Source organism: Oreochromis niloticus, linkage group LG13 (assembly GCF_001858045.2).
Source record: "Oreochromis niloticus isolate F11D_XX linkage group LG13, O_niloticus_UMD_NMBU, whole genome shotgun sequence".
NCBI lineage: Eukaryota > Metazoa > Chordata > Actinopteri > Cichliformes > Cichlidae > Oreochromis > Oreochromis niloticus.
Window position 1 is genome coordinate 7,176,921 of NC_031978.2, and position 15,958 is coordinate 7,192,878.

Here is a 15,958-nt window from a genome sequence, read left to right on the forward strand (position 1 = left end):
GGACCTGAACTGTTGGATTAGACGATGACAAATAGACCGTGAGCAGGAGCCCCGAGCCTAATGGGACCTTAGATGACTCTTTTTCTCAAATGTTGCTGGAACACAATAGCCCAGCCTGCAGTGGGTTTTCCACAGTTTTCCACCAAAGGATTCGAGCACACTACAATTTCTTTAAGTCCTCTTAATGACTAAAGTACCTTGCTTTGGCGCTGTGACATAATGAAAGCTTTCTCACTCCTCTCTCTCTCTTTTTCTCTTTCGCTCTCTCTCTCTCTCTCTCTCTCTCTGACTGTGTGTGTCTCTCTCCCTCACTTACTTCTTTCCCCTCATTCTGCAGAGTGCAGCCAAACAGAGAGCAGCCTTGCTTCTGGTGCTATCTCTTTGGAGCCAGGCGGATGTTGGTAAGCACGTTAGACGCAGAAGCAAAAAAATTCATCAGGGATCTGGGGAGTGAGAGAGTCTGAAGGACTGAAGTAAAGAGGAGTGGAGAGGCAGACTGTCTCCCTCCTTCCCCGTGCTTTTCTTCAGCATCGCTTCACTTCGTCATGGATCTCTGGAGTAAAACAGTCCTGGGAATTAACGCACATGTCGCCCTTATATTATTCAGCTTGTATGGGGCAGTGAAAGCTGGTGAGTAGAATGAGATGTCATGTAAAGTTGTTTTTCAGTTTGCATTAATACAAGTAGCTCATTTGCCTTTGGGTTGGAGTTTTTGAGCTCTCAGAAATTTTGCATTCTGTGTCATCCATAAAAACTAACTTTTCTGTTCTACATGCTTTTTACAAAAACAATATCTGGATTTGGGAAAATGCACTCTAATCTTTTCATTGATTTTGTTTTGGTTAAAAGGAGGCACTGGGAACCAGTGCATGAAGCATGGGAGTGGAAAAAGCAAACAAGAAACAATTTCTTCTCCCAAACCTTATTAAGCAGTTGCCCTTGAGCAAGGCACCTGCTCCAGTGAAGCTGCATACTTTAGAAGCATGAACATTGTGAACCAGGGAAAAATGATAAAATAAGTTGTTGTTTTTTACTTTAATAATTCATCATTTATTTCCTCTTAGTGGCATATAGATATCAAAATGCTCAGAGTGTGATACAGAGAAAAAAGGCCTGTTTGTTTCTGAAAACTGACTAAAAACTTACAATATTCATCTTTTTCTCCCAGTTTGTGTTTTGCAAATTCTTTTGCAGTAAGAGGTTTCTTTTGATTTATTTCTCCCTTTTTTGTTTTAAATCACTTGCCACGTGTTTCTTCTGATTTGGAACTTTTGAAGGATAATTACTGATGATTTAGCAAAGCATAAAATATCAACTGTATGCATGAATCAAAGTATCCCGCCCTCACAAAGTGAAATATATCCCAAAATGCTTGTGTCACATAATCCCACTACACCACTGGGATCCAGATCACACACTGTTTTGATGGAAATGTTAACAGAGGGATCACTTTACATCTGAGTTGTTTGCATGTGCCACACACTGGCGTATCAGTGACAAAGCTGCTAACACAGTGGAATGAAGTGGGTAAATTTCTCCTCTCCTAGAGGTGATGCCGTATTAAACTGTATTTTGAGTCAACATGCCTGAACAAATGCGATTTATTAAGCTTTTTAGAAAGCAGCACAGGCTTCATTCAGTGGAGGCAGCATTGGACAGCCAGATAAATGGTAGATATTACTACGTCAGGCATATATTCCCCTTGACAGACAACAGCCACTGGACACGGAGATGTGCTGATATTATTGACTTTGAAAGAGTGAAAAAAGAGATAAAGAGATTTCTCTGCCTTGGAGGAAATGGTTTGGACTGAGCAAAGTGCCTATCAGAAACTATAACTAAAACAAAAGAAAATGCAGTGGTCTCTCTCAAATCAATAAGGCGTACTTGTAACCCATTTCTGCACTCTCAGAAAGCAAACATACAGTACATCATCCACTTAATAATCTCCAATGCCCAGACCTCTCTCCACATTTTATTTGACTTTGTGTTAGTGCTGAGCCAGTGCCATAGGCAAGGTCTGACTCAAGCTATTTGTCAGAGTGAACAAAGGAGGTAAAACCGTCACAAGAGGGCAGATGCTTCTGTTTCTGCAGCTGGTCACAGTGACCCTGCCGTCCACCCGCTGCTTCTCCCAGAAGTACTGAAGCAGCAATGTTCTTTTGGGAGAAGCAGCAGGTGGATGGCTGGACAAACATTTCTGTGACATGACAATTCAGGCTTCAGACAGGTCTGTGATGGGCAACCGGTTTGCCCTATGAAGACTTCTAATGAAAGAAAAGGCCCAACATCAACAACAGCAGGTGTTCTGATTAGTGGGTGCCAATAAAGATTTCAAGGGAATACATAAATTATCTCAGGTTATAATCAGCTCATTAACGTTGCAGGAAGTACTTTGATATTAGCCATATCCCCATCTTATGAATTCCAAAGGATACCAGTAAAAAAAAAGTGGGTGTTAAAGTGTGCCCACATGGGAAGTGTTGTGTGGAACTGGCATGATGACCCAACATGGATGAAGATCAGTGACATTCTATCCCCAACTTTGAGGCGAGCAATTAAAGTAACTAAAATAAGAGCACAAGATACGAGGGATTGACATATGACAGAATAGCATTAAAGGGTTACCTAGGCAACTGGAACCTGGAATGTGCGTTAGTAACTAATTGTCAGCTTCATACTGATGCAAAAAACTGTAATCGCTACCTGTGTGGTGCAACTTTGTGATGGTCTGCACAAATGGAAGCTTTGCTAACAATGCTAACAATGGACATACAAGCATTGGAAATTTAATGTATTAAGAATTAACATAAGTGTCCAGTTTTAACATTCTTAGGGTTTTAGGGCTGTGTACGCTGATGCACATTGACTGAGGAATAGTTTAGAAATTTAAGTCATGTCTCTGGACCAAAGAACCACAATGAAGAACTTTTTTTTCCCTCCAGTGTGTTTCAATCAATTTGTGTTCACAATCTGTTTGTAATTTGCTCCTGATGAACTAAAACAGCTGCACAGTTGGTGCCTTTGACTGTTTGTACGGTTATTTTCTGCAGATCACAGAAAGCGCAGATGCAATTTAGTGGTGGGATTTGTCCAGGATCACCAAGCTCCCTAATGAAGTCGTGGCTGTAGGAACAGCAAAGTAAAGACAGCTGATAACGAAAGCTCTGAGGAAGAAGGAAAGATGAAGCTGATATAGCTAATATCTCACTAACACTGCACCTAACTGTTAACATCTTATCAGAATCATTCACAGACCAGCGTGACTAGATATCCTGTTCCATGTCTCCCTAGTCTCACCTGAAGAAAGACAACTGTGGTTCATTTTTGACTACAGATAAAACGACATCTTGTTTGGATGATAAAAGGCCACTTAACTAAATATCTGAAAAATTACTCACCTAAACACATTTTCCTTGTCTCCACAGGCCATTGTAAAATAAAAATGACTCCTCTTCTCGTTACATATGAGGCATGCATTAAATTCACATCCAACTTTCAATAACCGTTTGTTTCTCATTTCAAACCAACAGTCAAAGTGGTTCTTTTTACTCACAGGTTATAAGTCTGCCGTAACCAACGAGAGTGAATTTTTTAACAATGACAGCAAAGGTAACCTTAGAGTGCTTAAGAAAGCCAACCCATGATCCTTCCCTAGAGTATATATAAGAAAATTTTTGAGCAAAAATTTTCCATTGTATTGCTGCATAATGATGAAGTTATTACTATAGCTATGATCCTACCACGAGTATGCTTTATTTATTTATTTCTCTGTCATCCATAAAATTAAAAGCTTAGGTTCTTTTTCAACCACAGCCTTCCTCCGTAACACCGCACTTCAAAGACACATTTTTCCACTCCAAAATTGTCCCGCATAGGTTGTGTGAACCTGGCACATCCAGCTGAATGCACAGAACTACTTATCTCCTCCAATTATCTACACAACGTTCCTCCAAATACACATGCTGACAAACACAGACCGCTAATGATGAGACAAAGTGCGCGTCCAGACTGCTGTGTCTGTTCACACAAGACTTTAGAGACAAGTAGACGAAGAGAGAGAGAAAAGCGTCCCTCACACCTCTTTCCCGTGTCTAAAGTCCAACATGGGATCATTATCTCTTCACTCAGCTGATTTTGGACTCTGTGAAATGTGTGTTTCACCCAGGGCCTAATGACAGATAATACCACTTCTCTTCCAACCTGTGTGTCTGTGCGTAGGAGCATGTATGCGCTGATGTGTGAAACGTGTGCATCCTCTGACAAGAGGATGTGTGAACATGATGAAAGCAGAGCAAAGGAATGCTAATAAGAGATCTGCCTGTGAATGCACACATGATGGCTAAAAAATGTTTACATAATGCATGAATCACCAGTCTTTCACACATACTAATCACCAAGAAGAGAGGTTTCCAATCTGAAACATATATACGGTATTTAAGTGGCAGTAGGTGCTGCATCTCGTAAAAAGTGTTGTCTTCTTTAAATTCAGTTTCCTTTTATAGTTGATGTTGTGCAGGCACTTGTGGAGATTCTGGGGAAAACACAATAGAACAAAAAAAAGTTTCCAATGACCTTAAATAGATCACCTTATTTTCAGACAGGGTAAAAAACAAAAAACTGAGGATAGTTCAGCCTAATAAACTTAAACATGTTCAAAGGCACGGAGGCTAAAGCTTACAGAAGACTGACATTAATCTCAAGCATGGATATTATGCCAGTAGAAGAAATAAGGACAATATATGTACATAATTTAAAAAACAAAAGCAAATTGAACTTAAATTGCAGGAGCTGAAACAGTCATATTAAAGTGAAACTGCTATGTGAACCTTCCATGAAGAGTAGAAGTATTTCAGCCACCTTCTATTTTAACACAATAAATTAGCTGCCACACAGGACACGAGGTTCCTGCAGCACTTGATATAGCATACTACTGAGATATTTTTGCTTGGCAATATTGTATTGATACAGGAAAACCAAATATTGCTTTTCTATTAAATAAATTAAAATAACCTGAGGATAGTATGAACAAGAGAACTCATTTCATACATCACCATCTAATCTGCAATCACTCTCAGAGTGAGCTCTGCCAGTCAGGAAGCTCTGTGAAGGTATGTCATTTCCTTGTTACCTGGAAGCAGGAGGTGAAAATTTACCATTGATGCTTCAGCTAAGCTACCAGTGCTAAAGCTGCTGGTCATAAATGAATAGACTGCTGAGTACTCTCTGCGGGGTTTTACAAATGATTGTTGTTGTTATTATCAGCATAGCAGCAATGTATTCATGTTTAATATACATTTGTTAGCCATTAGAAAATTAGGAAGCTCCATAAATGATGTCAACTGGGTAGTGACCGCATCAGTGAGCTAACTCGAAATTTTGAGTTATTTCCTCAAAATGTCGCCTTGTTTCAAGTTGCACTAATAGTTAGTGTATGAGGATTGACTCACTTTTGGAGCCAGCCTCAAGTGGCCACAAGAGGAAGTACAGTTTGGTCCAGCCCACATTCTCTTCATTTCTTGCTTCCAGGTTGTCTTTTGGTCACAAACAGACTGAAGATGGATTTTCTGACACAGCATATTTATGTGCTGCTAACATATTCTAATGTTCAAATATGAAAAACTGATTTTAACAGAAAACTTTGCAGCAATATCGAGTGTGTGTCTGTTTTTTTAAACACATTTTGGAAAATAAAATCCATTCAGTACTCTCAAGACGATTAAATCTGGTTGAAAATTGCATGAGCTGGGTAAATTAGCACCTGCCACAAGCCAAATTCCGGTAAATTATTTAAGTGGTTAGTATATTCCATTCATAAAATGAAAATCAGAAGTAATTATTTTGTCACTGGATGTTACATTTTCACATTTTATGATGTTAATTTCCCACCCTAGTCCTCAGATAGATGTAAGCTGATGAGTTCCCAGAATGGGTATCAAATAACACCCTGGGACGATGACCAGTACATCATAGGTCCAACACATCAAGATATTGATTAGCAATGTGGCATCACAGCCAGAAGGTCCTGGGTTTGAATCTACAGCCCGGCTGTCCCCCATTGCTGTGAATGTTGACGTTCTCCCTGCGCCTGTGGGGGTGCTGGATAGATACCATGACTTCTTCCTACAGTACAAAGACACAGACATTACATTAACTTTGATGCCAAATTGGCTGTAGGTGTGAATATGAGTGTGAAAGTTCAGCTCAGATTCAAAGCTAGGGATTTTTTTTGAATGAGCTTTAAAGACATTTACACTAGACAAAGTGGGTAATTAATGAAATCCTGGATATGTGATTTTCCTTCAAGATTTGATTTCAGACTGTCCATTTCACATAGAATATCCAGATTAAATTTTTACTTTTCACTGTTTTGATATAAACATAAACCTGCAAATTTCATTAGTGAGGAAAGTGTTGTGCATTTCTTTACGCCTTTGATGTGATGGTGATGAATGATTCATGAGACACTGGTTTGTGACAGCAGAGATGAGAAAAGTGAGAGGAAGCTAAGGAGAACCCCTTGTCATATTTCTTCTTTAGTGTCATTTATGAAAATGTGTGTTCGGAGAAGGCGAGTCATGAATGTGAGTTGATGAAGTCAAGGCTACGTTACGGCGGCGGCAGCCATCAGAGTAAACTTGGAGCTGTCAGTCAAGAATCAGGATTTATTAACCCAGAGACAAGTAGTTAAGTGATAAAACTGACAGTGCTGTGAGGTCCATCCATCTGAGTTTGTGACACACTGATATTTGCTCAAGGCCAATGCCCCTGAATCTTTGGCTCCCTAAACACACGCTCATTTATCACAGGGTCCTGTCATCACTGTAGATCATGTGTAGCTGGTCCAAGAATCTGTCAAACTCTGCTAAGATCATTGTGTCCGGTCACCGCATTGTTGTGGGTCCTAGTTTGTATAAGAAGAGAACTTCAATTTACTGGTTGAAGATTTAAACCTTGCTGTAAAGAATCACTTGAGCAAAGTGTGATAATCTCAACATACTAGAAGAATAAAGTGATGTTAAACCTAACTCAGGGTCAGATGCATTATTTTCAGATTTCTAAAACTCTCAAGGATCTCAAAAGTTTGATTAGCCAGATTTAAAATCCCATCATTAGCTTTGAGCGGAGTGGCTTCATAGTGTCATGGTTAATACATTCAGCTTACAAGCAAATATTCTTGTAATTCTTGTAAATATTCTCCCAGTGGGGGAGGGATGTGTGTCAGGAAGGCCATCTTGCATCAAATTTGTGTGAAATCAAATATCCAGACTCATCATGTGACATTTAGAACAAGAAAAGGAGATTCAGTGCATTCTTATTTAATTTGGATGTAAAATCAATCTTTGCACAAAAGGTTATTAGACATGTTAATGAAGACAGCAGAAAACAGAAAAGTTCTCATAAGAAGATTGGAAGAGTGTTCGTGAGTAAAAATCCTTTCTCCAAGGGCACTGGCTTTGTTTTCTGGACCGTGATAGTTTTGTGATATTTTTATATTATAAAGTCTCGCTGAAAACATTGTTGAAGGGTAAATAGGTAGGCCTCCATATTATATTTAAAAAACAAAACAAAAAGAGAAGCTGCTTTTTGTTTGTTTAACTTGCTCTTTGTTAAGCTTGTGGTTAGGATTAGAAAAAAAAAGAAATTGGGTTAACCCCAAATAATAACCCCATGTTACAAAGCTCTATTTCTATTTTGCCAAGTCACACCCTGACAACATGACCCCAAAAACAAGATTTTCACAGTTTTTGAGCTTATTCTGTAAAAATACTACCCTTATACCAACGCAGCTGTGACATTCTGCTCCAAGGCTGAGCTCATGCACTGTATCTCTCTCATTAGCTGATAGACATGTTGTACCTACATGCATTTCTTCATAAAAAATAGAAGGTGGAACTCCTCAGTTACATAAAAGCCTTTCTACAGTACTTCTGGGTCATAATTTATTATTTATAATGTACTGTTATAATACTTCTACTTGTTAGTTTTAATTAGTAAGCATGCAGTATTCCTTCTGTGTTTGGTGTTGTACGTATTTATTCTGCACGTACCGTACATTGTTTACCGGTCATTTATTACACCTGCCCTGACTGTAATGCATTAACTTCAGGTGGATTTAATGGATGTCGCTGACAGCTGAATGTCATCTCTAACATGCATATTTTACGAAGAACAGGGACAACGTAATGTATTCATAATTCAGAAATAATTTAGCTTGCCACATGTATGCTTTGTCATCCTCACATTCCTTTAGACTGCAAATCATCATCTGCAACATACCACACTCAGAGCTGCCACTGTAATTAGATTAGATGCAGCATCGTGGCAAATGTGAGAGCGGTTGAAATGCCAAGACATAATCTCATATTGAACACCTCGGGATAAAGCTGAGTCAAAGCTAAAAGTTTGAGATGTAAGAGAAATATATATCTGACAAGCAATTTAACGATTCAGTAAATGAGGCTGAAGAAATAGCAGAGAAAGATGAGCGTGCACCTGCAGAGTACTTTTTCAGAAACTTTCTCAGTTCCGTTCATTTTATGTTGCTTCACTATATGATCAGTTTGAGAATAGCATCCCAGCAGCTGGCAAACATTCAAAGACAAAAATCTACACCACACAGCTGAGAAAACTCCTACTGTAACTAATGTGACCCCAAATTATGAATAGGCTAAAACTTGTGCATTTTACATAACAATAATTAGCTGGTGACATAAATATTTCTCACTGATTAAAATCTAGCATCATCTCATTTGAATTGTTTTCATCCTTCCCTCTCATGCATACTAATCCCACTTCCAGAAGCAAGCAGAGAATTGTTTGTAATAATCATAAAATCTGTCAGAGGCACAGGCAGCCATGGTTATAAATGCATCTCTCTGAGATGAGATAATGAGTAGCAAACATTGTTTCATTTAGGAAAAATCATATAAGAATATGATCAGTAACCTAATTCAGTTCAAGTTTAATGTGTAGAAAATAAGATTTCTCAGCAACATTTAAATAATTACAAATACATGCAAAATTGAATTTTTCTTCATAAATAAAAGAAGATATAACAATTATTGTTGCATTAACGTTGCATCCTGTCATGTTGTTTGGTTTTTGGTGTATTTGTTGACTTCTGGTTTCCATGTTTACCTTTTCCTCGTGTCCCTTTTGTTTTTGCTTTTTAGTGTATAGTGTCAGCTGTAGTATTAATTCTAGTTCTGGTGTCACTGCTTGTTACAGCCCGTTTAATTTTAATGATAAAGGTACACTACCCGGTCCCTTTGTCTGGTGCACCTGTTCAGCTGCTGGTGAACGTTCAAACCGAGCATCAAGATGGTTGAAGAAATATGATTTAAGTGACTTTGAATGTGAAATTGTTGCTGGTGCCAGACAGACTGGTTTGAGTATTTCAGAAATTGCTAATGATGCTCTAGAAATAAAAAGATATCCAGTGAGCAGCAGTTCTCTGAGCCAAAATGCCATGCTGATGCCAAAGATCAGAGCAGAATAGCCAGACTGACAAGCTGATAAGAGGCCAACATCAACTCAAATAACCACTGTTACAAAGGTGTGCAGAAGATTATCTCTAAATGCACAACATGTCGAACCCTGAAGGGCCACAGCAGCTGCAGAAGACCACAGCGAATGCCACTCCTGTCAACTAAGAAAAGGAAACTAAGGCTATAATGTGCACAGGTCACTAAATTTGGACAGTCGCCACATCTGAATTCAATAGAGCACCTTTGCGCTATGGGGATGTGGCAGAACCGGAGATTTGCATCATGGATGCTCAGCCAAGAATTCTGCAGCAAATGTGCAATGCTATCATGTCAATATGAACCAAACTCTCAGAGTAATGTTTCCAGCACCTTGTTGAATCTATGCCATGAAAAGTTAAAGTAGTTATGAAGGCAAAGTTGGGTCCAAACTGGTACTAGCTGTGATTGGTGAGTGTATATTCCAAAGATTTTCCTTGTGCTTGTTCCTTTTGTTGTTGTTTTTCCTGCCTTTGTCTATTCACATGTTTACATTGTGTTCACATGCTTAAAAAATTAAGTGAACCTTCAGACATTGAATCTTATTGAATGAAATTTTAAAGTTTTAAATCTCTACTAACATATATTGTGCACTTTGTTAAGAACAACATGACCAGAAAAAGGTCAGTGGAAACCAGAATAAGCATTAACCCTTTGAGGATTGGTTTAAAAAACATGGGATATACTTAATTTATCCCAAATGTAGGAAATGACTTAATATTATCAAGTTTTGAAGTATGTTTTCCCAACACTAGTCTTATATCCTCTCCTGTGTCAGAAGGCCTTACTAAAAATGTGTTTGTGTGTAACGATGAATCCCTGCCAAGTATAAAAGTGCTGATCATTAGTATACCTATGGACTAATCTACTTGTGCATTACTAGATCAGGAAGCAATACAGTGAGACACAAGAAAGAAATGCTGATGAACGCTGTAAAATAAAATCTTTTGTTGATAGTTCTATAAACTCCTCGGGGTAGAGGCAGTAGCATGAAGCCATAATGAAGTATGGAGTGAAATATGGAGGTTAAGGCAGTTGGTGTAACTGACATATAAGTTATGCACTCAATCTGTTTTTAAAGTACAAATGTACAAAGATCAAATGGCTTCAGGTGTGTAGCAACAGCTTAAGTGAAGTCCACGCTGTCCTGTCTGCACTGTTGTAAATTTAGTGTAAATGTATCTGCTGGTAAAATCCAGTTTTTGGAATTTGCCTCTCGGTTATTTTCTCAGATGGGAAATATGTTTTCTAAAAACTTGCAAAAAGATAATAAAAATGTCATGCTGTGTCAAAAAAGGGTTCCGGTTCACGCATATATCATTAACTAGTAGCTCCCAGTTATTTCAATAAATGATAGACTTAATGTGATGAGCTGAATATTCAGAATTTCAAAAATGCTAAACAGAAACCATCAACAAGCTCTGCCAGCAATGCACTAATGAATTGTTTTTGTTATTTTAGTATGTTCCTTTTGATTTCTATGCCGCACTACGTGAGCAGTTGGGAGTCCAATATTTCGTCAGTAATTAAAGTCTGTGACGTTTTGCATTGTTTTGCCATATTCTGTAACCTTTCCAGCACTACAGCTTCGGCGGTTTCAGTTTTCTGTCACTGCAGATGGGAGGAAAGTTAAACATGTATGCAGAGTATTGCTCTTCTGGTAATCAAAGGATTACGATCACCAGCACATCTCAAGAAAAGGTCTGTTTCTCACTTGAAAACATTTTCATAATGTATACAGCTCTCTTGATATGCTGCCAAAATCTTATTGAATCTAAATTTGGTCAGAAAATATGCTTCACCGAGCTGCTACTTTTTTCTTTGCCCTTGGCCTAAATTATATGCGAATGTGGCAGGGATTGTACCTAGGACATGCATGAGTGAACACAAGGTTTTGCAGCAGCATGAAAGACTTCTACCTGTCTTGTTCCCTAAATATTCCTGCAATGAGCACAAAGATACTTCGATATTGTTAGAATTCTGCACCATACACAGGGGTCAGGCCCTCCCACCAGGGGAGGAAGCCACAGTTTCTGCTCAATGCAGGAGCCCAGTGGAGATTTAATGCGTAGCACATTTCTAGAGAGGACATGAACTACATATTTCTTTTCCTTTTTCTTCTTTGATTTCTCTCTGGTCTCTGTTTTATTTTATTTGTAACCAAGAATTTCCAGAACCTCATATTTGCATACTAAAGAAAAACATTGTCTCTGTGAACTTATTTTTATCTGTTGCCCTTAAAGAATGCACTGCTAAAATTCCTCAGTGATTGTGGTTCATATTTTTTTAGATTTGAAGACGTGTCTAGGATGAGTGGTGAAACATCTTCCCAAACTCAAAGAACTCTGGTTGGCTTTATTCTACACGTCAACATGGACATGTTATTATGTCCATATCGATATAACACATCCCACAGCTGCCACAGATTTGTCGGCTGCACAACCATAATGCAATTCTCGCAGTCCAGCACATTCTAAAATTGCTCTACTGGACTGAAATCTGGTGACAGTGAAAACCATTTGAGTACAGTGAACTCACTCTCATGTTCAAGAAGACAGTTTAAGACAGTCTGAGTTAGATTAAGTGTTATCCTGCTGGAAGCAGCTATCAGAAGATGGGTACACTGTGGTCATAAAGGGATGGACATGGTTAAGTAACAGTACTCATTAAAATGATACCCAACTGGTACTAAAGTATACCAAGAAAATATTCTCCCCACCATTTTACCACTACGGTGATACATGGATCCATGCCGTTTACACTAAATTCTGATCCTGCCATCTGAACTGATCTGATCAGGCAGGATTTTTCCAAGCATCCAGTTTTGGGGAGCCCGTGTGAATTGTAGCCTCAGTTTCCTGTCAGGAATGCAACCCAGTGTGGTCTTCTGCTGCTGTAGGCCATCTGCTTCAGTGTTTGATGCGTTGTACATTCAAACATGCTTTTTTGCATACGTTGGATACAACAATTATCATTTGATTTTCTGTTGCATTTCTGTCAGTTTGAAGCAGTCTGCGCATTCTCCTCTCACTTCTGGAATCAACAAGTCATTTTCATCCAGAGTATTGCCTCTGACGGGATTCTTTGTAAACCCAAGAGATGGTTGTGTAGGAAAATAACAGCAGTTTCTGAAATACACAGAGCACATCTGTCACCAATAACTATGTCATATTTAAAGTCGTAAAAATCACTTTTCTTTCCTAGATGCTCGGTTTGAACTTCAGTAGGTGGTCTTGAACATGTCTGCATGCCTACATGCTTTGAGCTGCATACAGCCATATGATTGGCTAAGCTGAAATTTGCGTCAGCAAGCAGTGATTGTATTTCTGAAGGTGTTACACGATCAACAGCAACAGCAATGTAACACAGTCTAACACAATACGCAGCCTCAAATCTAGCTCTACTTAACATCAGCATTAAGACATTGTGTTTCATTGTTATGTATTTGAAAATAAATCTACTCATGTTGCCTCTTTTAAAAGAAAACAAACATAATGTAATACGCTTCCATTAATATTTTGTAAACTATGACTGGATACTGTGTTTGACAGTGAACTGAGCTACTGACCAGCAGTTTTTGAGTGGATAAGCATCCGTTTCAAACAATACCAGCATGCCAGGGGTGTTTATGACAGGCAGGACTGGAAACATTTTTTTTTAGCATTCAGTCGCAGCTCAGGAGCTATTCGATAGGCAGGTTCCTTTCTCAAGCCAGAGATACATGTTGGAATGAAGGCAGGCAAGTCAGAGCAGAAGAGAGATCTCCCCGATGAGATGCCCCAATCTGCTACCTATATACTAGCAAAAACGTGACATTACGAAGCTTATTTTAAATTAAAACACAACTGAAGACGCACTTACTTAATTGGGTCTGTGTGTGCGCGCCATCATTAAAAAATGTGGTCCTGATCCCAACTGTAGTGGGAAGTACCACAAGGATGGATTTAAGTACTTCAACAGGTGTTTAGAAGTCTGTCTCTCTCACTTTGGACAGATTTGTCAATACAAGTAGTCCCTAGGTGCTCGCAAATAGAAATATAAACATGGTGATGGGTAATGCTGCCGGTGTGATGTCACTGCAAAATGGTCTCTGGCTGCACATAATTCACAGTGATCCAAAGACTCCACTATTATCTGTATAATAATTTATCATCTAGTAATTCTTCAACATCTGCCCCTAAGCAATGCAAGACAGCCTGGCATCACAAAATCCGAAATAAATAATATGTCAAATGATTAAATGTTATCCCCAGAAATATTTTGCTTTTTCCTTGTATACTTTTGGTATCCTGTGATTTAAAAAAATGTAAGGGTGAGTGGACAGCTCTCTCTCTCTCTCTCGATGTCCTTATGTTACACCAAAACTTTAATAACTCCAATGGCAGTAAAAAAGCACAGGTGTTACTGTTTGTGGTCATGCTACAGAACTCTTACCCTGCTAATGGAAACAACTTCCTGGTGTGTATTACTGAAACACAACCTGCTGTATTTGCAAAAAGCACTTACAATTTCTTGGAGGATTAAACATTCTTTTGGCCTTTTTACAGCTTTATTTGAAAGGGTACATTTAGGTGAAGACACTCATGAATGTTTCTGCTATTTCACTGACAGAGTAAAGTGGACTCTATTTGGTGAGACAACACGATGACAGGATGCATGAGAGAATGTGTGTAAAGTTTATTCTTTTGGATATACATTTATTTCATACATGCCATGGGCGTGCAGAACACTGGGAGGGGTTCTCTTTTTATAGCGCTCTCAAAGTCACAGGAGTTTTGAATATAAGAGCTGTCAAGGCTAATGATTCACAATATCACTATTTAGGCTGAGGGCTGTCAAGCTAGCACTCCATTAGTAGCCCTAACACCCAGTCCGCTGAGAGCCTACACTGTCTGCTTCTACATGGTCTTAAAAATATGCTTAGGCTGGAAACCTAAATCTGGAAAAAAATAACCAAAAAAAGCAACATGGAGCAAACAGAATGAGTACCAGAGAATAGTGTGGTCTCTGTTTTATGTCTTAACTCTTCAAGGAGAAACTGAGCTCCAGTTGAGTAACCAGTAAGTGTTCAGATCCAGCTTAATTAATTATGCACAATTCTGTGATTGTCTATGCAGCTTCACAGCTAACAATACGAGCTACTGGACCTATAAAATGTTGTGATTGAGTGAGTGCAGACCTAATAGTTAAAGTTAGTCAAACTCAAGTTTTCTTAAGAGAAGCCCTTAAAAGGTATTACAACCAGTAGAATCCAATTTGGAAAAATTACAGCCTCTATCAATCCACAGGTTTAGCTTCATATACATGAGAGTGTGAAACAAGCAGAAGAAGTAGTTCTATTGAGCTTAGTTAGCTTGTGACACTCTGGAGGCAGCTGACAGGTACGAGAAGGACAGTTGGAGTGAGGTCCTTGTAGTACGTGAAGCAAAAACTTGGATGTAGGAGGAGTTTGGCTAGGCCATCACGCAAGACTTTTAGCCAGCATCAAGGCACTTCTGAGAAACCATCAGGAAGGCCAAGCAACCTCCTTTTCAAAGTGTATACAGTGGGGACAGAGTGTTACTGACCTTAACTGAGGTTATAGTCAGTCGTTGGAAAGAATACTTTAAAAGAGTGTGAGAGGAATTGAGGAGATCCTTAAAGTGGAAGCAGAGTAGGGGACGATGGGGATGACTTGCTTATCAGGGTGGCCGAGGTCACTGAAGTAGTCAAAAAGTGACAAAGCTTTGCTTTGGGTTTCTTAAAGCTGACTGACACACGTCTGCAGCATCAGATAGAAGTTAGGGATAGTGCCTCTGTATTGGTGGTCACCCTTTTCAAGAAGTGGAACCAGGAAATGTGGTCCAGTTTCAGAAGCATCGCACTCCTCAGCCTATGGCTTTATCCTGTGCTTTCTGTTGCTAAACGTGCATAGGTGAACTCAGTGAAGGTCTTTAATTCCAACACACAAAAAGCTGCATTTCAAATATGTAAATGAATGAATAACTGGTCACTCTGAACAAAATAAATAAGAACAAGGTCTCCAAGTTCTCTTTAAATTTCTATTTAAATGGACACGAGAAATTTCAATATTAAATTACTAAAATGATGACATTCAAGAATGCCTGAAATATCTTGTACTATAATGTTTCATAGGAGTTCGAACAATATATTCAAAGATACTGTTTATTATTATTACAGTTTTGAATTAATATATCTTTATCACGCATGTTTGCTGGAAATACAACCAACACCTAGTCGTCCTGCATCATCACATACTGCCTATTTGCTTTTAGTCCTTGATGCACTTAATGCAGCAATATGTTTCCTGAGAAATTAAAACAGTTGTGTTTTAAGGCACAAAGTCTGCATTTGGAAGTTAGCAGGGTGGTGGGGTTAATGTCCTGTTTGGACGTTTGTGTTGCAAGTTTCTTTTTTTCTTCTTCTTTTTT

At 38.8% G+C, this 15,958-nt stretch overlaps 1 protein-coding gene and 1 long non-coding RNA gene across 3 annotated transcripts in view; one reads left to right on the forward strand and one right to left on the reverse strand.

Annotated features, from left to right (window-relative positions):
- The first annotated feature begins 313 nt into the window (after positions 1 to 313).
- The window catches only part of LOC100710372 (contactin-associated protein-like 4), an 80,614-nt gene continuing 64,969 nt past the window's right edge, over positions 314 to 15,958 (forward strand). Inside the window, exon 1 of one of the 2 annotated variants that reach the window (XM_025897766.1) lies at positions 314 to 630. In XM_025897766.1, the coding sequence (XP_025753551.1) occupies positions 546 to 630 (85 nt within the window). In that variant the 5' untranslated portion in view covers positions 314 to 545. The remainder of the gene's footprint in view (positions 631 to 15,958) is intronic. The other variant, XM_025897765.1, reaches the window with a different exon arrangement.
- Positions 4,473 to 5,584, reverse strand: LOC112842023 (uncharacterized). Its single transcript, XR_003213581.1, has 3 exons — positions 5,451 to 5,584; positions 5,050 to 5,131; positions 4,473 to 4,534 (listed from the first exon to the last, which is right to left on the reverse strand). It is a non-coding gene; the product is annotated as an uncharacterized LOC112842023 (long non-coding RNA).